Source organism: Poecile atricapillus, chromosome 12, assembly GCF_030490865.1.
Source record: "Poecile atricapillus isolate bPoeAtr1 chromosome 12, bPoeAtr1.hap1, whole genome shotgun sequence".
Lineage (NCBI taxonomy): Eukaryota > Metazoa > Chordata > Aves > Passeriformes > Paridae > Poecile > Poecile atricapillus.
Window position 1 is genome coordinate 13,659,786 of NC_081260.1, and position 20,988 is coordinate 13,680,773.

Here is a 20,988-nt window from a genome sequence, read left to right on the forward strand (position 1 = left end):
ACACGCATTCTGTGGGGCAGGGCTGGCAGTGGCCTGCAGGCAGCAGCAGCGAGCCCTGCAGTGTCACAGGCTGGCAGCAGCAGCGAGCCCTGCAGTGCTGTGGGCTGGCAGCAGCAGCGAGCCCTGCAGTGCTGTGGGCTGGCAGCAGCAGTGAGCCCTGCAGTGCTGTGGGCTGGCAGCAGCAGCAACAGCAGCAGCAGCAGTGATCCCTGCAGTACTGAGGGCTGGCAGCAGCAGCGAGCCCTGCAGTGCTGTGGGCTGGCAGCAGCAGCAGCAGCAGCAGCAGTGAGCCCTGCAGTACTGCAGGCAGGCAGCAGCAGCGAGCCCTGCAGTGCTGTGGGCTGGCAGCAGCAGCAGCAGCAGCAGCAGTGATCCCTGCAGTACTGAGGGCTGGCAGCAGCAGCAGTGAGCCCTGCAGTACTGTGGGCTGGCAGCAGCAGCAGCAGCAGCAGCAGCAGCAGTGAGCCCTGCAGTACTGTGGGCTGGCAGCAGCAGCAGCAGCGATGCAGGGTCCATCCAAGAGCTCACCCTTGCAGTGACACAAAACCTCTGAGTGCATGGAGCTATTCCTCTTGCCTCCACAGAGATCATATTTTATCCCATTTTTAAGCCCTTTATTGTTTCATTAATATAAATTAATACGTACAGAAGTATGTTGCATTTCTATTTTCAAGCCTCTGTGTATCTGTATTTGTACAACCAAAACAAAAAATGTGACCCAAAGACATAAAAAATCTGTCCAAGAACCATGAGAACAGGATCAGAGATACCATCAGGCCCCACAGCTGGGGCCCAGTAGGAGCAGGAGGCCATTGTCCAGTTCTCTTTGGGCATCATCTCCTGCCCAGGGCTCCTCACAGCCCCTTGCCCAGTGCTAAGGGAAAGCAAGGGTGGCTGATAAGGGTTTATTCTGTCATGCTCATGATAAGTTCCTTCAGCAAGTTCCTTCACCTGGGGGTCCTGCCCCTGCCCTTGCCCACGGGACACCTCAGTGGATGTTTGCAGAGCAGCACTGGTCAGTCTGGAGGGGGACAGAGGGCTGGTCAGCTCCTGGAGCAGGACAGAGCTGCTCCACCAAGAGCAAGCAGCAGGGCCTATGATGAGAGAAGGGGAGGAGAAAGAGAGGAATAGAGGAAGAGAAAAGATGAAAGAGGAAAGGGAAGAGGAAACCAGCTTGGTGCTGGGGTTGTACAGGGAAAGCACAAGGCTGGGAATGGGACAGAGAAAAACAGAAAACACAGGGACAAAGAAAAAAAAAGAGAGAGGAACAGCAACAGAGGTGGGGAAGGGGAGCAGGACAGAGATAAAGAACCCTAGAATAATTTAGGTTGGAAAAGAATTTTGAGATCATCAAAGCCCAGCCATTAACCCAGCACTGCTAAGTCCACCACTAAACCACTTCACTTGAATAGGGTGAAGAGGGGAAGTTAAGAGTAATGCTGGTGAGAGTAAAGCCTGAAGAGGACAATGGAAAATTTTAAGTATTTGTTTAAGGGTGGGACAAGCTTTGATCCTTTGTTTTGGTTTTTTTTTCCCTTGAAATATATTAGATAATTTTTAATGCTACACTTTAATATCAGATTTAGGAAGATCCAGGGCTTTGAAGCTCATTTTACTGCAGAATCTCAATAAACTCAAGAAAATGTGATGGAACCTGATGTTAGTTACAGGGAATATTTCAGGGTTAGTTCTTAGGAAGGTATGAATGTGTATTAGCTTTGTGACTACTGTTACAAGTAATGTTACAGCTGAGATTAGGATTAAGGAACTGAAAAAAGCAGCAAGATGAACAGAAATTAGGGCAGGTTGTTTCAAAGGCTGAACCACTCATCTTGCTAAACAAAATTAACAGATATCAAAATTATTTCTTTTGTCTTGGATTAGTTATGGTACAAAGAAAGATTGGTACTTGTTTGATTTTGTGGTTTATGTGTGTTTGAGTACCTATGTAAAAAAAAGCCTCTTATATTTAACCAATCTCAGGTTCCAGGCTCTGTGAGGTCTGGGATGGACGTTCTGAATCCAGCTATGCCAATAGGTTATGCTGTTTCTCACAACTGTTTTCATTACTGTTTCCATTTTAATTTAATTTCTCAGAACTGTTTTCATTATAATGTTGTCATCGTTATGAAATGTCATTTCATATAATTTTCATTATGAAATGACATTTAATTTCATAACCTGCATGCAGTAGGTTACCTCCTTTGCTTTCAGTATATAGCATATGTGGGCTTTCCTGACAGACTTGGATTAGGGAGTGCTCCCATAAACTCTCAAACATCTCCAGTAAACTCCATAAACCTTTAGGGAGTGCTTCCATAAACTCTCATCTCCAGGTCTGAGAGATGCAACTTCTAGCAAGCACTGGTAGATTTAATCTCCTAATGGCAAAGCAGGGCTCCTGAGAAAACAGCTATCCTGTACTTTAAGTTGGAGAAGGAATTGTGTTTCTTGCCACTTTCAAATATAACTTTAGAAGGTAAAACTGAGAAGTCTGGCTAGGTTAAAACCTGTTGTGCTATCTTCTTTTCCTTTCTGTTTTCTAAAGCTCATTAATCTTTCTTTCCCCATATTTATTTCCATAAGGTTTCTATAAAGGTATAATAGAATTGTGGCTAAGTGTATCCTGTATAATCAGAGAGCTGAGTTTTACCACCTGGGCTTCTTAGTTTGCATAAGCAAATAACCGATGTGAAAATACTCTGCAGGAGGAAAGCATGACATGAAACAAACATTTATTAAAAAGGACTGTACAGACAAATTAAACAGATCTCACACTGTTACTACTCCTATGAGGCACAGGAGTAAAATACTTAAAACACAGAAGCCAGTGAAAACACCAGATATTGCTAGAATACCTAAATACTAAAATGAAAACATATGCTGGAGGAATTAGAAAACTGTAAAATAAATGAATAAAGCACTTTTTATTTATTTAAAGTACTAGTGAAGTCTTAATTTCTTGAATAGTATGCTAATTAAAATAACACATCAATGTCCATTCTTTCAAATTTAGATTATGTAAATTGAAGCCACTGTCAGGTTCAGTCAGGGTCCTGTTTGTAAAGCTAAGGCTGAATTCAGGAAGTGCAAGTATTTAAATTTGCCTTACATTTTCTCTATAGTTAATGGTATCCTTGGCACTAAAGTTTGAACAACTGATCCACCCTAGCTTGGGTATGAAAATTTCTACAGCAAAGCATTTAGATACAGTACAGTGTTTGCATCCTTTTACTGACGAGCTTAGGGTTGATGGCAGGGCAACAGGCTTGGAATTTTATTTGGGTTTTTTTTCTGTTTGGTTTCAGAACAACAGGACTATCTTTTGAGGCAATTGATGAACCAGGAAAAGACCCTGGAAACCATCTATACCAAGAGAATTCAGTTACCTTGGATACCCTTTTAAAAACAAAGACAGGGTTAAACCAGACTTCAGTAATATTAAAGTCTCCTAAGCTTTGAGGAGAGCCTCATTGTGGCTGTTAAGAGAATTTGACCCAGTTAAGAATAAAATTAAGTGACGAAATATCCACGAAGACTTTAGATACAAAGGAAGAAGTCATTGTTGCTCCATGAAGCAAAACTGCAGTAGACTTTTGTTAAGAACTGTACCAGACAGCTTCCTCTTCTGTCTGAACACTAAGAAATCAATATTTCATAATTATTCCTCCAGTCTCTTGAGAGTTGCCTGGGAGAAAAGAACCTGGGGCTGTCACGAGAAGAGCTCTTCAGTTAAACTTCTGTGATTATTCCATGAAAGAAAAGAATACTCTTTCCCTATAAAAGACACTGCTTCCTTCCCTGCCCCCACCCCCATGGTCCCCTAGTACATAATACATATTTTATCTCCTTGAAATGGCTAGAATCATAGCATATCTCAAGTATGAAGGGACCCATAAAGATTATCAAGTCCAACTCCCTGCTCCTCACAAGACTACCTAGCATTAAACTGTGGCTCAGAGCATCATCTGGGTGCTCCTCAAACCGTGACAGATTTGGTGCTTTGGCCACTTCCCTGGGTCACTGGACCAGTGACCAACAACTCTCTCTGAGAAGAACCTTTCCCTGGTGTCCCACCTGAACTTCTCTCAATGCAGCTTCATTCTATTTCCTCATATCCTGTTGCTGGTCACAGAGGGTGATCAGCACCTCCTCCTCTGCTTCCCCTTGGAGCAAGTTGTAGGCTGTGATGAGGACACCCCTCAGCCCTCTTTTCTCCAAAGTGAACAATCCAAGTGTCATCAGCTGCTCCTCAGAGGTCTTGTCCCGAAGACCTTTTGCAATCTTGGTCACACACCTCCTCTAGAACACTGTAATAGTCTGGTGTCCTTCTTGCATTGAGGCATCCCAAACTGCCCCCAGGGCTCAAGGCCTCACCAGTGCAGTGCAGAGTGAGACAATCAGCTGGCAATGCTGTGCTCGATGTACCCCAGGTTGTGGTTGGCCCTTTTGGCAGCTGGGGCACCCTGCTGACTTATCTCCAGTTACACTCACTCTCAGCAATGCACGCTATTCATATGGCAGAACTTTGTAAAGAAAGTGAAAATTCGTAAATACTAGTACAATTGATGCAAATGAAGTATGTCATATTAACTTTTTTCTTTAAAAAAAAAACCCTAACCTTGAAAAACACAAAAGCACATGAGACTAGTTTAAAAAAGTAAAAATACAAAACTGTTGTACCTAAATTAGTAAATGGTGCATCCTTAAGTATTCTTCAGTTCAGGGATCTCCCAAGAAAGAAAGAACCTGGCAAAGTAACAGTCAAGTGAGAACAACTATGACTAACCCCACCTATTTCAGAACTGTAAGTTGAAGTCTCTACAAATCAATCCTTCTATTCACACTACTTCATTGCAGACCATTCGCCCACTCCATTGTCACTACTTCTTAAATTTATGTACAACTACCATCAAAGTACGCTGCTCTCATGTATGCACTTCAGGGAAGTCCACATACTGTCTTTTAACTGTGCATTTTCCCTTCAACTCCAGAGGAATTGCCCTGAACAGGGCACACAGCATGTGACTGCTCTGACATTTAGAATGGTAGAATCCAGTATTTGTGCTACAAAACATGCATAACACACTATTGCCATTTGGAGCATGGAGTCAGACTATCTTCCATTATTGCTATCTCAGAGACCAAATCCCTGTAATTCAGCTAGCACTACCTGCTCTTCACATAATTTCAGGGCAGGTGGTCCACATTCTGTCTGCTGTTGACCAATGTTGATTTGACAATGTAACATTAAAATGGGGGAATATCTCCTGAACCTGGCTTAAGTTTTAGGGTTATATTCAGTAATCATGTACTTTGTGGCAGACTTAGAAATTAATGGTGACATATGTGATTTGGCCAGCAAAATTGCATCACGCGGATTTATTACAGTTGCCAGCATTTGGCAAAGTCCTTGGAGCAGAGACTTGGGGCTTCCCTGTTCTTCCTATCTAAAAAGCCAAATTCTCAATATAACCACTCTAATAATAGTAGAGAGAAACCTGGGCTAAAGAGATAAGAATGTGAACAAGCAGTTCGTGCATCCCAGAGCTACTGAAAAGAATATTTAACACTTGAGATCAATTTAGGCAACAAAGGTGGTCACAAAACTGGGATTAGACGTGAGTAAATGTCAAGTGCCAGTTCTGTAAGTGGATCACTGCCATCCTCCCCATTGTAAGAACTGTTGTTACATTACATGAATCAAAGGGAAGACATACAGGGAGTGATCTATTCCAGATGCTTTAGTCAGGGTTCTTTTGGCACACAAGGAATAAGAATACAAACTAGCCTGAAGTAAAGCTTATTTGAAAATGACCTATTAAAAGAGAAAAAAATTAGAACATTTTGGTTGAGGGAGGACAATGACACCAAAACTCATTGGTTCTGGTGAATACATAATTTTCAGATGACACTGTTCCTCATGCATGTTCTTGAACTTTCCTATGCTCCAGTGGAGGATATGTCTGCCAGATTTTGGTGGTAAAAACCAGGAACAGAAGACATGCAGAATGGCTGATGTGCAGTCTATGCACAAAGAGATCTGGGATATATCATGCATGTTTTCTAGAGAACCACAGTGTGTTGGTCAGCCGCAGAGCCTAGAAGGAGCACTAATACAGTTCATTTCAGCCTTGTTCTTAAGCCAATCAGTCCTTTGACTACTGAAAATAATAACCTGTAAAGATGTTAAAGCATGGCAAATTACATAATTTTTAGAAATTCATACACAGCCAGCACCATTCCAAGTTTTAAGTCAAGTTTGAGGGAATGCTACAATCAACTTCAGTAAATCAAAACCCATGCGTGTCCTTAATGCATTGATTTTCTGTATAACAAATCTCATTTTCCCTGAACATTTCCTTTTTAAAAAGAGTTCCATTGGATACCCAAACCTACCCAGCCTTACGAGATTGGGAAACAAATTGTTCTTCAGTGAAACAGACAGTCTGCTATTTCAGCACTTCAAATAGTCTCCTGTTATCAGGATAATCTTTTAGTAACATCTGCTTTTTAAGAAGAGAACATAAAAGCATTTGTGGTAATCACATTTGGTCAATAGAAGCAGCCTGACATTTAGAAGACTTGCACAAAGAATTCCAGTTTGTTTAGGAGTACAAAAGATGGAACAACTGAAATGTTAAACTGTAGCACCAGTAATATTTACTTTCCTAAAACCAAATCCTAAAGACTGGAAGGAACTTAGAACAGGAACATTGTGCTTACATCGCATTTAAATAGAAAACAATGAGACAGTCATACTTGAGCCTGCAATTCAGTAAAGTCTGGGCAAATTTGCCATTCTACTGGAAGAATACTGGGACAGGTCACACAGATTATCAATCTTCTGTATTTCATTCATCCTGTTTCCTCTTGGGCTTTTTGGGATTCCGAGATCGGCTCTTTGCTTTGCAGAGGGGACATATGGGTGCATTCCGATGGATTTGTTGGTGACACGACAAACAAGCCTGAAATGCAATTGCAGCCTCTTGTTACAAACATCAAAATGGCCTTGGTACAAAGGTTACTGAGTATCACACTCTAAGTTACAGTACAGACAAAAACAAGGCTCCCTGCCTTCAAAGGCACTGGTGCTACATTCTACACAGTCTAGGTAAGTGGATTTTAATTTCAGGCCAACTGAAAAACAGGAGCACCTTGTTGAATTAAAACTACATTTCTGCAGACATGTGGTTCATACATGGATCGGTAACTTTAAATTCTATTTTGTGTTAAATGTTACAGTGATGTTTTAAAGGTGTTTACCTGCCTAATAGCTCACTGAGTCAGAGAAGTAACAGTGATGGCCAACTGCAATGTCACAGAATTGAAGGCAGGAGCAGGTGATTGGATGAATTCCACATATTTAACACGAGGTGCAGAACTCTGCCCTTTTGCTCCAGACTAAGCCCTTTAATTTATATTTGACTGAAGCTTATTACTTGCAGAAAGGCTTCTCAATTGCCTAACTACAGATATTAAGTATATTGCTTTGGAGTGTACCTACATCAGTTTGCTTTCTTAGTGACTCTTTGGAACCTGGGTGGGATAAATATCCCTATACAACTACTCAACTCTTCTCACTACATAAGGAGCTGAGTAAAACTGTCACTTAATAGTGGTTATATTACATTAAACCACATTAGTCTTGAAGATCCCAACTGCAGAAGCAATTACCTTTCCTGGTAATTTATACCATTGGTAATTTCCCTCATAAAATATGTGCATTGCTTTTAATATGACTCCATATGACATTAACTAAGAGCTACTACTTTTTCTTTTGCTAATATTTTTTTCTCTTTCTTACGTGCCTGGCTCCCATGTGAAACACAAGAGAGGGAATTGCTTTAATCTTTGCTGAGGGTGACTCCTAAGTCCTAAAAGATTCTCACCCTTAACCCTTGATGACTGGTGCTACTATTACAAGTCTACTGCTTGCTCTTCTTTTGAACCACTGCAAGGAAAATCAGAATCAGGACATGTAATTTTCCTTTTCACAACTATTGATCACTTCCTAAACATAATGAATTCCAACAACAAAAGAGAAAACCCAGCACATTCCATCTCCTGACCTTCATTGGAGGTGGCTGCTGTCTGAAAGTTGCCGTCTGTCTGGTATCTTGCTTCCTGGCCACTTGCAGCTGTTGGGCTGCTGCTGCAGCTGCAGCCAGAGACTCTGGGATGGGAGGTTCCTGTGGTTCTGTCTGCCATTCTGCTTTCTGCTTTTCAAAGTAGCTAGACAAAAGAATGACAAACAAAAAAAAAAATGTAACCACTTTCTGGAGTATTTCATTAGTCTGTAAAGGGTATTTGGTGTTAAAATACAGTGGATCACACTTCCCTATCATGTTCCTCCACTGAAGTCAAACTGCCAAATTGCCTACACTAGTTCATATTGACTAGTTCATAAATAGTAGACAGCATGCATAGACGAAAAATAGACAATAGCTTCAGATGCACCTCTGTCAAACAGTTTTTCTATTTTATTCTGATAAAATTAATAACTTTTGTACACAACAGATTAATAAACAGATTAATACATTCTTTGTAGTGTCAAGGTGTTTGGAATGTAAAGCAACATTTCTATAGAAATACAAAAGGAAATTTTGAGAACTGTGTGGCTTTGAAAACTATGTCAATTGTGCTGGGCAATAAGAGAAAATATATATTAAAACATCCCTTGCATTTAAAAGTGATCTGTTAAACAAAGGACACTGTTCTTTAGCTAATTCTGTCACTCTCCCCTGCCTAGGTTATACACAAAAATGAGACTGTGATTTATTATCCAAATCTATTCCACATCTCAGGGAAACTTGCTGACAGTCACAGTTATTTGGCTAAAAGCCACTACCATGTGCAGGCAGCAAAAAGTAAAACTCTGCAGCACAACCCAATTGAAGAATATTTGGTTTGTATCCCCCTCATGTATTACCTTCTGGTATTGCTTGCTAAAGAAGTAATTTTCAGGGAAAAAGAAAAAGATTGCACATGGTATGTAGAGTTTGCTGCTTGGAATAACCTAAATTTAACTTGGAACTAATTCAGACTGAATGTTACCAAATACATGTCCTCCACATCCCATTTTTGGTAACTTTTAGTTTTCATGCTTACCTCTTGGGTTTGTTTTTTTTTCCACTTACCAACAAAATTCAAGTGAGAAAACGACCAGTAGAACTGAAAGAAAGCATAAAGACAGATAATGTTTGCTTTGGAGACTTACTCAAGGGACAGTTTCTCTTCCTCTTCACATAGGTCTGGCAGCCTCTGCAACCCCAGAGTCATTCTCAAGGCATCTACGTGCTCCTTTAGGGGCTTGTACTCCTCGTGGAGCCGGCGAGTAGATTCCAAGAGCTTGTTAAGATCATTCTCAGACTGCTTGATGGTGTTCTCCATCTGAAACAGGAGGTTGGACATGTCTTTAAAGAACTGTTCCTCTCTGACTGAGCAACAGATTGCATCAGAAAGAAGAGATTTTTCTCACTCAAGTTGGAAGAGATTTCAGGCAATGCAATAGTAAAGGAAAGAATTAAGGTATTGGGAGGAAGAAAAACGGGCAAATAAAAAGCAACAGAAAGTGACATATGAGACACATTTCCCTTTTAAAAAGGTGCACTCAACCTATAGGACCTTCTGAACAAGAGCTGAGAGACAGGCTACAAATAAAGTCAGCAAGTGAGGAGCTATGGAAACTCTCAAGTGACATTAAAAAAGAGCTTAAAGTAGCATAAACTAATTTTCTATGTTTCTAAGTTACCTGAACACTGACTGGTAGAAGTTAACAAACAAGCTAAGGAAAGGTTTCTGCTTCTCTTACTGCAGCAAGTGGGAAAAGCAGCAGAGAAAAAGACAATCTGACTGGAAAAAGAGAGGATGATAAAACAGGCTGAGGTTATGCAGCTGGACAGGAGAGCAGACATTTGAAGTCATAAATAAATGCGGTCTGCACATATATTCAGTACATAGCTTGTACTGTTTTACTTGTTGGAGATTTTTTCTTCCAGTGCAACACAGAGATACCTTCAGAGCTAAAATATATTCCCTATTTAGCCCCTCTAATTGGCTAATCTTCCCTGTTTATAAATTGTTTTTTCTCTTGTATGTATTAAATCCCTTCAGGCTGGTGCTTCTTGATGTTTGGTGATTCCACTCCGTGATGAAGGTCAGCTCTTACTATGAACTTACCAACACTATTTTCTCAAAACCTCTTAGTCCCACCTAGCTGCCAAAGTTTCTGTTTCTGGGTGCTAAATGACAAAAGTCTAACAGGGAAACTGTTTTCTATGGCACAGCTGGAGTGGTATCACTGTGCCTGCTGGTAAAGTCATAGCCACAACAGGCTTGGTCATCTATCTTCTCGGTGCAACAGCTTATTATGACAACATATCCTGCCCAACAAAGGGAAAAAACAATTATCCTGAGGTAAATTTACTTTGCACTCTCTGCAGGATCCTAGGACAGTGTTGTACAGTCCACATCATGGACTTTAGTGACATTAGTGACGGTTCACTCATGCACAATTCCACAAGCTGTGGAATGATTCATACCCAGCTGTGTGTTGGTCAGACTGGCTGAGCTGGGCTGTCACATACCACATTAATGTCAGCGTGGATCAGCCGCAGCTCCTCCACGTGGGCCATCTTCTCCTGCAGCAGCAGGTCCATCTCCTGTTTATATTCTTTCAGGTGCCTCTCCTCAGACTCCAGGGCTTCAAATTCTGCTTTCAGTCGTGCCTTTATTTTTTCCATCTGCAAAGTCTTATTCCTGAATCCCAGTGATAATTAGAAAGATTGAGAGACAACAGTAAGTCACTGAAACAGACTTTTGTGAGATGTCAGTTTATATGGGATTAGATAGATGAAAACAGGCAATAGCAGCAATAGACAAGAATGAGACTACATGTGTCTGAGAGAAGGTGAGGTACAAGAAGAATACTGAATTCTAATGCCAGCTCTTTTGCTGAGCTTTTCAGTGGTAAGAGAATTCTTGTACTGAATAATGAAATCAATAAAATATTATCAGTTTTTAACAGAGCATGGCAAAAAGCACTTGGACAATTGATTATGGTTGCATATTCCAAGTGCTATAGCTAATAACATGACTTGGGTTCCTCCCTCTCTCACCTCAGGAGTTTATAAAGCTGCAAAAGATAAAAACAGTATCATAAATAACTTCTACAATATGTATTCAGAAGCAGGTGGTCTGGGCAGGGATAATATGAATGAATGAGATTTAAAACAGAACAATTAAAAAATTCCCATTTCCTCTCTTGTATTTATGACGTGTGTCTGCATCTCTCATAAGTAAATTCACTCTCATTCTTTTATCTCCTCCCTGTCATAACATTGAGTCTTTAAGTATTTACTTAATTTTATGACTGGGTTATTTCTGTGGAAGTATTTAATGCATATAAATAAGCATGTGTGTGTATGTTTGGATTGTGGGCATACAATGGATTTACTGAAAGCAGTATTCCTTTGCCTACAAATTATATGTATTTATCTATATACAAAGATATGGATATAGATATCAGATTCCAGATTCAAAATCAGATTCCCACATCCCTTCAAAATCCAGCTAAGCTGTCTTTAATACATGATAGAGATCAACTACACAAATAGGCAAGTTCTTTGATTTTGTCCATGAAGACTTCTTTCCTCTCTGTCTGTAGAGTGCATGTAATTAAAATAAATTTTAAGAGTGCAGATTAAAATAAAGTCTGCTAAATCTATCAAAGGTGAACCTGTAAACATAGGGAAATCTCATGTTTATTTTGAAGGAAATTTTCATAGAATGCAAGCTTCTTTAAAAAGATTTGGGAATGAATAAATAGGTTTATTGATCAGATTTTGTTTAAGGTGACTCAAAATGGACATCAATGTTGCAAGTAGGACTGGCTTTTTGACACTGTTTTTTTAATTTAAAATACATTCAAGCAATGTTTTTGATATGTCATTGTACACTAAATCTAAACATCATCTTTGCTGTACCTTATGCCACAAAATAACAGAAAAAATCCATTAAGTGCAGTTTATCAATCACCTTTGAATATGTGATCAGAAAATGGAATGCACTTTAAATTTCCAAGTACAGGATACCACTTTCACTGAAAAAAATAATTTAAATTAAGTGTTACAGTAGTTGGACCACACACTGTAGCAGGCTACACTTAGATCTGTTTTCTAAAACAGAGCCTGTGTACTTGTTGAGTAGAAAATCATTGTTCTTACACTGTTACATCTCTTTCTACAAATAATTTGGGGATATTAGACAGACAAATCTTTTTGCTTGATCTTTGTTCACCTTTGTGGTATTGTCTGAAGAAGGCTGAGGCCCATACTCTGCTAATTGTGCATAATCCACTTGCTCCACGGATAAAGTGTGCTTCTTAGACATGCTGTAAACAGCCAGAAGTCCCTGTGATCACCTGGGAACTGTGACTCCCCGCCAGCCCTCCCTTCTCTTTCTCTCTGCCAGCCCCTCTTTGGCTGGCATGTCCCAAAACACCTTTCATTGCTCTGGCCTTTCCCAGTCAGCATGCCTTCCACCTCCCAGCATCAAAATCACTGTCCTCGCTAACGTGTTTTGGCTTTCAGCTGCACTTCCAGATAAACAGACAGCTCAGGCTTAATCCTGAGAATCGGTGCCCTAAGCCAAGAGTGGAAATGCCCTACCTAAAGTTATAAAAAACGCTCCCGATGGGGGCACATGCTCTACCCTGCCTGGCTCTTTATGAGCCCCCTCTTCCGAGGCATCCTGCAACTCACCCCATAAAGGACACTATATACAAATTCCTGGTGATTTGCACTGCATGAAGCGTAGCCCGAGGCAGCTCCGGCCTTGTGGCAGGAGAGGACAGCAGAAAAAGCCCCGGTCCGGTGTGTCCCCATCCCCAGGCATCCCGGGCCGTGGCAGAAGCAGCAGGCAGGGAGATCTCCGCGAGGTTCCCCCGGTCGCTCCCTGGCCGAAGGGGAGGGCAGGGCAGAGAAGCTGCTAAGGCTCAGCCGCTCCCTTCTCGTGAACATCCACCGCTCCCCGGAGGGCCCTAACGCCGCGGGGATGGATGGATGGATGGATGGATGGATGGATGGATGGATGGATGATGGATGGATGATGCATGGGTGGATGGATGGATGGATGGATGGATGGATGGATGGATGGATGGATGGATGATGGATAGATGATGGATAGATTATGGATGATGGGTGGGTGGATGGCCGTCCTGCACCCCCATGGGGCTCTGCCGGTGCCTGCAGCGCTGCCCAGCCCTGTCCTGCCCGAGGGCACCTCCGGCCCCGGATTTCAGTGTCAGACTCCTTTCCTTGCCATCCCCCCTTCCTTCTCAGCCCGACGAGGCTCCTGCCTGGGAGTGAGTGGGGCAAAATAATACATTCAGAGCCTCATGAATATGAAATACTAATTCAGAGGACTTCAAAACAAAACAAACAAACAAACAAAACCCTACGACACCCGCGGCCCGACACCACTCCCCCCAGCTACGCTGGGGCTGCTCAGTCCTTCCCACCCGCGCACTCCGCCTTCCCCTGCTATCACTCAGGGCTGCTGCTCTGGAAATGCACGACCATTACCGCCCTCCACTACGCATTCCAGCGGCGATTCCCAGCAGCAGATGCTCCCTCCCTGCTTAGAAAAATGTGTTTTGAGCTCTCATTGTAGACCCAGCGGTAGTTTTCTTTCCCTCGGTAGCACAATAGCTACTTTCAGATCGATGCAACTCCTCCGCTCCCCCGAGGAAAAAGCTGCTGCATGTAAGCGACGGGGCACAAAGCAAACATACCTGATCTCCTTGATGCTCTCGAGTTTGCACATTATTTCTTGCTCATCTGCCATGCTTTTTATTCCCGATTTACACCTCCCGTGAAACGCACAAAATGCCAGGGGGGAAAAAAAAAAACCGAAACCAAACCAAAACAAAAAAACCATACAATAGACACAATGTAGTCACCCCCTCCTCGCATATGGGCTCTGAGCCTGTGCGGCAGACTCTAGCGGGAGCTGTGGGACTTCGAGTCCAGGTTCCTATTGCTGCCCAGGCAGAGAGGCTGCGAAACGACTACAACACCCACAAGGCAGAGCAAAGCTCGCCTGCCCTTCTTCCTGCAACTACATTTTAAATCAATTTGTCACACCTCATTATGCCAAAGGTTGTGAGGAGTGCAAAAAGAGCAGAAGGTTTCCTTCTGAGATCTGTGCAATGTTTAGCATTCTGTTAAGATATGCGCTAAAAGACTGTTGATGTGCTCATGATTTTGATTAAAAGCTTAGACAAAAAGGCTCGCTGTAGTCATTACTACTACAATGCTGTTTTCTCATGCATGCTCAGAGTTTTCTACTGAATGTTCTAATTGCTCACCAGATAAAATGTTTGCAATTTTCTGGAACAGATAATGAATAAGCGGCAGTTGTGAACAGAAGATGTTTTGTGAATAGAAGATGTTTTATTTATTGTCTCCATTATTTAAGGACTTCTCCCTATATTGCTGTGTTCTTCAAATAAAGAAAAAGGTGAAGGTAAACAGTGATAGCACCAGCACCCTTTTCATCACGCTACAGCTTTTGTAAATAAATTAGAACATAAAAGGTCTTATCCTCACATAATTTGAGTCAATTGCAAACTCCCGCTGCCTTAAAAATTGAAGACTGTAGGATTGAGCCCTAAATGAGCTGTGTGCTCAAAGGGGGCAGGCTTCTTCAATGTATGATTTAAATAGATGAACTAATTGGTTTGAGGGGGTAGAAGACAAGTTAGCTACAGTCAGCCAGTGAATCTTGTTGCTAAGACAGTGAGGGAGTGAGAGCAGGGTGAGGACAAGAGGGAGAGAAGGAAAATGCCCTCAAACAGGAGTGATGTGAATCCCAGCCTACTTTTGCACTGTTTATCCTATTTTTGATTCCTGATTTTACAGGCTAAGCTAAAAGGTTGAGGGCAGAAAATGAGAACGCAAGTTCAACTTGTTCCTTTACTCTGCTTTGAATGACACTAAGAGAACCACTTCACAAACTGTTATAAACTAGTTGGAAGTTCTTAGGAAGTAAACCCACCCACAAGCTTTAGCAGTTATTTTTCTCTCCATAAAGAGAGAAATTTTAAAAAAGTAGAGAAAATATTACATCTCCACATTTCAAAGCACTTCAAAATGGTCAAAAAGTTTGCAGTCCCAGCACATACAAATTGGTAGCGTTCAACTTGTGCTTATTGGCTTTGGTCAAGTGTTTTAATGTCTGTGTTTCAATATTTCTCCTAGAAAAAGTGGGTCTGACAGTTCTTTATATGATCTGAAATCACCACACTGATATGTATTATTTATTCTGGTGCTAACTCTGATATGTGGGATCCAAATAACGATTGGTTTTTCCCAGCATGCAGACTGAATTTTTCCAAGAAAGCGAAGGTACTTAGGACTAAACTGAGACTGAAAAAAATTTGCAACTGATCCTGAAAAATTCAACTTTGCTGTTGATGTTCAATCATTTTTAAACTGAAAACTAACAGGCAAAGAGATTTCAAAATAAGTCGTGGTATTATGCAGAATGAAACCAAGGCTAAAATACTCCCCTACTTCATTGAGCATAGGACTGAATTTTTGTGCAAAAATTCCCAGCTGGTTCCATTTAACAGTCTAACATCAGTCCGCACACTTCAGCATTATGAAACAAATCTAGTTCAGAACAATTCCAACTGGAAGAATGTGGGTTTTTTTTTCTCCCTAGATAATCATCCCTGCTACAGCAATTAATCAAACAAGCCCAGATGTTGTGATGCAATGTAGGGCCCTTAGAACTGAACGATTAAATATTAATATTCTAACTGCATTTTTAAAAAACTGCAACATGTTTTATGAAATAAATAGCATTTAAATAGATATTAGGGATAAAGAATAGGGGAGAAAAGCCTCCAGTAAAACACACAACAGAACTGAACTTGGGTTAATATACTGCTGGTTTAGGTACAAGTCACCATCATAAGTGGAACATGCAGTAATACTGCAAAACCTAAATATCAGAAAATGGATGAGTCAAAGTGGTGCATCCCAAGTCATGAAATTAGTTTTAAGTTACTGAGTTTCTTAAATGGAAATAGATTCTTTCTGTATCCCACTGGGGTTTTGAGCTTTCAAAATATACTCTTTAAATTTGCCAGATTTTTTCTTATGAGTGGGTCACTCCAATTGCACCGGCTATTTCATTTGCTAAGGGAAAGTTGGTATTGGTTTCAGAATGCTTTGGGAAGCTGAAGATATAGCAGCACAGAAAATGATAGGAAGCAGCTACATGCTAGCCTTGAGATCTTCAAAGCATCTAGTCCTTAAATATCAGTGTTTTAAACAAAGCCTAAAGTATTTGCAAATTTTATTAATCCTGTGCTGGAGGATCCTACCTAGCTAAAGGTTTAAGTTCCTGCATATGTTAATCTTGGCCCGTCCCGAAGGTATGCCTAAATATACCTGCATTTGGTCATGTCCTCTATTTCATCCTCCAGCCCCGTGACCTGCAAAACTGGGGAAACACAATATTTTCATAAACAGCCTGGCACCCATCTGCCCTCTCCAAGCCTCCTCCTCCTGTTTCAGCAAGGGGTTTGGATGTCTGTAGGGGACAACGCCAGGGGAAACTGTCTCCCATTTCCCATTCTCTTCTGGAGACTGACCATACATCTCGCTCCTGCGATTCGGTACTCCCCAGCGGTGAGTATTCCCCATTCCCCGTTCCCAATCCCCATCCCCATTCCTGTTCCCTGTTCCACATCCCCTTTCCCGTTCCTGTCCCTGTGCTCCATTCCACGTCACTGTTCCCCGTTCCCGTTCCCATTCCCTGTTCCTGTCCCCATCCCAATTCCCTGTTCCCACCGCCATTCCCATTCCCTGTTCCCGTCCCCATTCCCCGTCCACGTTCCCTGTTCCCGTTCCTTTCCCCATCCCCTTCCCCGGTCCATTCCTGTTCCCTGTTCCCGTTCCTGTTCCCTGTTCCTGTCCCCGTTCCCTGTTCTCGTCCCCGTTCATCGTTCCCTGTTCCCATTCCTGTCCCCGTTCCCCGTTCCCATTCCCATTCCAGTTCCCATTCCTGTTCCCCGTCCCCCGTCCCCGTTCCCCTTCCTGTCCCCGTTCTCCATTCCCATTCCTGGTCTCTGTTCCTGGTCCCCGTTCCCCATTCCCCATTCCCCATTCCCATTCCCGTTCCCATTCCCATTCCCATTCCCATTCCCATTCCCGTTCCCTGTTCCCATTCCTGTTCCTCATTCCTGGTCCCCGTTCCCCGTTCCCATTCCCATTCCCGTTCTCATTCCCATTCCCATTCCCGTTCCCCGTTCCCGTTCCATTCCCATTCCCACTCCCATTCCCGTTCCCCGTTCCCATTCCCCTTCCCCGTTCCCATTCCCGTTCCCCATCCCCCGTCCCCCGTTGCCGATTCCTGTTCCCCGTTTCCCGTTGCCGATTCCCGTTCCCTGTCCCCCGTTCCCGATTCCCGTTCCCCGTTCCCCTTCCCCGTTCCCATTCCCGTTCCCCGTCCCCCGTTCCCGTTCCCATTCCCCGTTCCCATTCCCATTCCCCGTTCCCCGTTCCCCGTTCCCATTCCCATTCCCCGTTCCCCGTTCCCCGTTCCCATTCCCGTTCCCCGTTCCCGTTCCCATTCCCGTTCCCCGTTCCCCGTTCCCATTCCCGTTCCCCGTTCCCGTTCCCCGTTCCCGTTCCCCGTTCCCATTCCCGTTCCCGTTCCCCGTTCCCGTTCCCATTCCCGTTCCCCGTTCCCCTTCCCCGTTCCCATTCCCGTTCCCGTTCCCCGTTCCCCGTTCCTATGCCCGTTCCCCGTCCCCTGTTCCCCTTCCCCGTTCCCATTCCCGTTCCCCGTGCCCCGTTCCCCGTTCCCGTTCCCCTTCCCCGTTCCCCGTTCCGGTTCCCCGTCCCCCGTTCCCCGTTCCCGTTCCCATTCCCCGTTCCCATTCCCGTTCCCCGTTCCCCGTTCCCATTCCCGTTCCCCGTTCCCGTTCCCATTCCCGTTCCCCGTTCCCGTTCCCCGTTCCCATTCCCGTTCCCGTTCCCCGTTCCCCGTTCCTGTTCCCATTCCCGTTCCCGTTCCCCGTTCCTATGCCCGTTCCCCGTCCCCCGTTCCCGTTCCCCGTTCCCCATTCCCGTTCCCCGTTCCCCGTTCCCGTTCCTATTCCCGTTCCCGTTTCCCGCCTGCAGCGCCCCCTGGCGTCAGGAGGGGGAGGGAAGGCCGGCGCGCGCCGCCGCGTGCAGGCTGCGCGTGCGCTGGCGTCGGGAGCGCGCGGGGCGCCGCGCGGAGCTGCGCGCCTGCGGCAGCGGGGGCGCGCGCGTTGCCGGGCGACGGCGGCCGGGCGGCGGCGCGGCCCCGGTGCGGCGCGGGCGGCGATGAGGCGGCGGCAGCGGCCCCCGCGCTCCCGTCGGCGCTGAACTCCGCGCCCGCACTTCCCCCATCCCTCCCCATCCCGTCCCGTCCTGGCTCTGCTCCTCCACGCCCCCTCATCTCCCCTTGCTCCGGCCAGCCCTTCCCCCTCCATGCGGCGGGAGCGGCCGGAGTGGGGCCCGTGCCGCGGCCGCGCCGAGCCCCGCCGTCCCTCACCTCTTCGCCGCCAGATCCCGCAGGGAGCCGCGGAGAGTGTCCGTAGCGACAGCAGCGGGTGAGGCCCCGGCCGGGGGCGGGGGTGCCGAGGGCGGCTCGGAGCGGGGGAGCGGCGGAGCCCGGCGGAGCACTCCCCTCCCCCGGGGTCCGCGCGGGGGGGAGCGGGGCTGCGGGGCGCCCCCTGCCGCTCGTCGGGCGCGGTCCGGGCCCGGCGGCAGCCGCGGCGGGGCCTTGGGCCGCCGTCCGAGCGCGCTCCGCTACCGGGGACAGCGCGGGGCGCTCCCGCCGCTGCTGGGGAGCGCTGCCGCCGCTGCCCGGGGCTGCCCCTGCCGCCCTTCGCGTACCGGGAGCGGCGGCCGCCTGGTGCGGCGCGTCCCTCCCCGCTGCCCTTGGTTGCTGCCGGCTGCCCCGCAGTAGCCGCATGCTGTGCGAGGGGACGCGGGGCCTTCGCGGGGACCCATTGCAGCGTCCCCGCACAGCCTGCGGGAGCGGGCTCGGAGCCCGCGGGCTCTTGTGGCAGGGCAGGTGAAACGGCCTGGGCAGTGGGGTACGGAGCCGGGAAATTCTCCTGGCGTCATTCAGTAATTTAAAGCTCCTAGGAGAGATTGCGAAGGCTGCGTTAGCACGCTGTTTAAGAAGGTGTTCGGTGTCTGAACAAAAGAACAATGAAAGAAACTTGCCTCAACGAAGAAAGGTGGTGAAATAAGAAAATTACTTTTGTAGAGGATACCTGATGATTGCAACTTGCATCCTTCCATTTTGCTTTATAGTGCAACTGTGAATAAGGAACTGCTCACTCATGCAGTATGCTTGAGGTTTGAGATGCTTTTTTTAATCAGTTCATTTGAAAATGTTATTTTTCATAGCTGTTTGCTTTTCTAATTGTCATTAAATCACTTGGAAATTATATTTCACAGGAGGCGTTTACTTCACTAGCTAGCAAAACAGTAAAATTGAAGCAAAAGCTATATTGCGTCTTCTGATAGATGTGAATCTAAATTATTTGGGTTTACTGAGATACATCTGATTTTGTTTTACTTTTTTTTGTTTACGTCTTAAAATATGTTGCAGTGATTAGCATGTGTTGCCATAAATGGGAAGTAAGAATAGGAGGCATATTAAAATGCTGGTCATTTGTGCACTTCCATTATGCATATCAGTAGTTCTGAGTGCTTGGGAATATGCAGCATTCCAGGTCCATCTGATTTCTTATGCTTGGTGTGTTTGTTTATTGAAATGGAAGAGCCTGTCAAGTAGTCTTTTTTTTGTATAGGAGGGATCCTTTGTTGATAAGATACATCTTTTGCTTGCCAGATGTTATAATTGAACTATTGTGTGTGGGACTGGAAGGTATATTTCACAAATTTGGCTAGTGCCACTGATAAAATTATTTTTGCTTCTTAATGGAAAAATGGGTTAGTGGGAATTTCAAGGTCATCTTCAAATATAGAGTAATTTAGCTGCCTTTGGAATATGTCTTTTCTTCAATGTCACATGTTTTCCGTATATCAATCCTGTCACTGTTGACATTTTCTGGATCTGTTTGCCTTCTAAAATAATCTAATGTTTAGCAAGCTTTAATAGAAGCAATCCATAAAGCTTCTTAAATGAATTTCATTTGAATGATTTTAATAAAACATATTTAAAAAACATAAAATCTAACTGCTAAATCTAAACCTAACCCAAAATCACTATTTGGAAAGAATTACAAGAAAAAGGCTTAAGATGGATGAATGGATACCAGTGACATTTTATGTGCTGATGAACTAGTAAGAAAGTAAATTCATACTGTCAACAGCTGTAAATTAGGTAAGTTCTGGCTTTCTGTTCTTTGCTTTTTCTGGAAGCCTTTTCCAAAGCAAATTATTCCACTGTAAACATCTGCTGGTTTTGACTTTCCTAGCCACTTTACAGTTTGTAACTGAAATGTTATTTTGTTGAACACTTATAATTCTACTATAAATCTGTGAATAATAGAAGTAAAACAAATTGTTTCTATCACTTGCACTTCTTTACTATTTGAATCATGAGTAGACGCCTTTGGGAATGAGGGCAGCATCTAAGTTCAGTTATGAAAGTAGGGCTTGAAAAGATGAATAAAAGCAATTTATAAATTTGGAAGAAGTTCCCAGGTGTTGCCACATTGGGAATTAGTTTGATATATTGATTTGTCCATCTCATTATGTGAAAAAAATAATTAAAAAGCCCAAATGGCTGTAATGCTACATATCCCCGAGAATGCTGTCCCCATTTGCATTATGGAATCTGCTAGACAATAAAGGGCCATATTTTCATGGATGGACAACGATATACTTTTAAATATATGATCTTTATTTGTAATTTTATTATAAAAGGCTATTTTATAAATTGTAAATGAAAGGCTTAAGCTTT

At 44.0% G+C, this 20,988-nt stretch overlaps 2 protein-coding genes across 5 annotated transcripts in view; one reads left to right on the top strand and one right to left on the bottom strand.

Moving 5' to 3' along the window:
* Positions 1–2,718: 2,718 nt before the first annotated feature.
* Positions 2,719–19,447, bottom strand: ZC4H2 (zinc finger C4H2-type containing). 4 transcript variants are annotated; one of them, XR_009278532.1, is made up of 8 exons: positions 18,598–19,447; positions 16,464–16,507; positions 10,590–10,761; positions 9,221–9,393; positions 8,073–8,235; positions 6,763–6,968; positions 4,684–4,749; positions 2,719–3,709 (listed from the first exon to the last, which is right to left on the bottom strand). XR_009278532.1 is itself a non-coding variant. In XM_058847727.1 (6 exons), the coding sequence occupies exons 1-6, from the start codon at positions 19,018–19,020 to the stop codon at positions 6,855–6,857; spliced, it is 1,089 nt and encodes a 362-aa protein (XP_058703710.1). In that variant the 5' UTR covers positions 19,021–19,445; the 3' UTR covers positions 2,719–6,854. The 4 variants fall into 4 exon arrangements, 3 of the variants coding, with proteins under 3 accessions (XP_058703710.1, XP_058703712.1, XP_058703711.1); XM_058847727.1 differs by having other exon boundaries at positions 2,719–6,968; positions 18,598–19,445; XM_058847729.1 differs by having other exon boundaries at positions 2,719–6,968; positions 16,464–16,515; positions 18,598–18,727.
* Positions 18,353–20,988, top strand: part of ZC3H12B (zinc finger CCCH-type containing 12B) — a 31,215-nt gene continuing 28,579 nt past the window's right edge. Inside the window, exon 1 of the mRNA XM_058847725.1 lies at positions 18,353–18,655. The gene's annotated coding sequence lies outside the window, so the exon portion shown is untranslated. The remainder of the gene's footprint in view (positions 18,656–20,988) is intronic.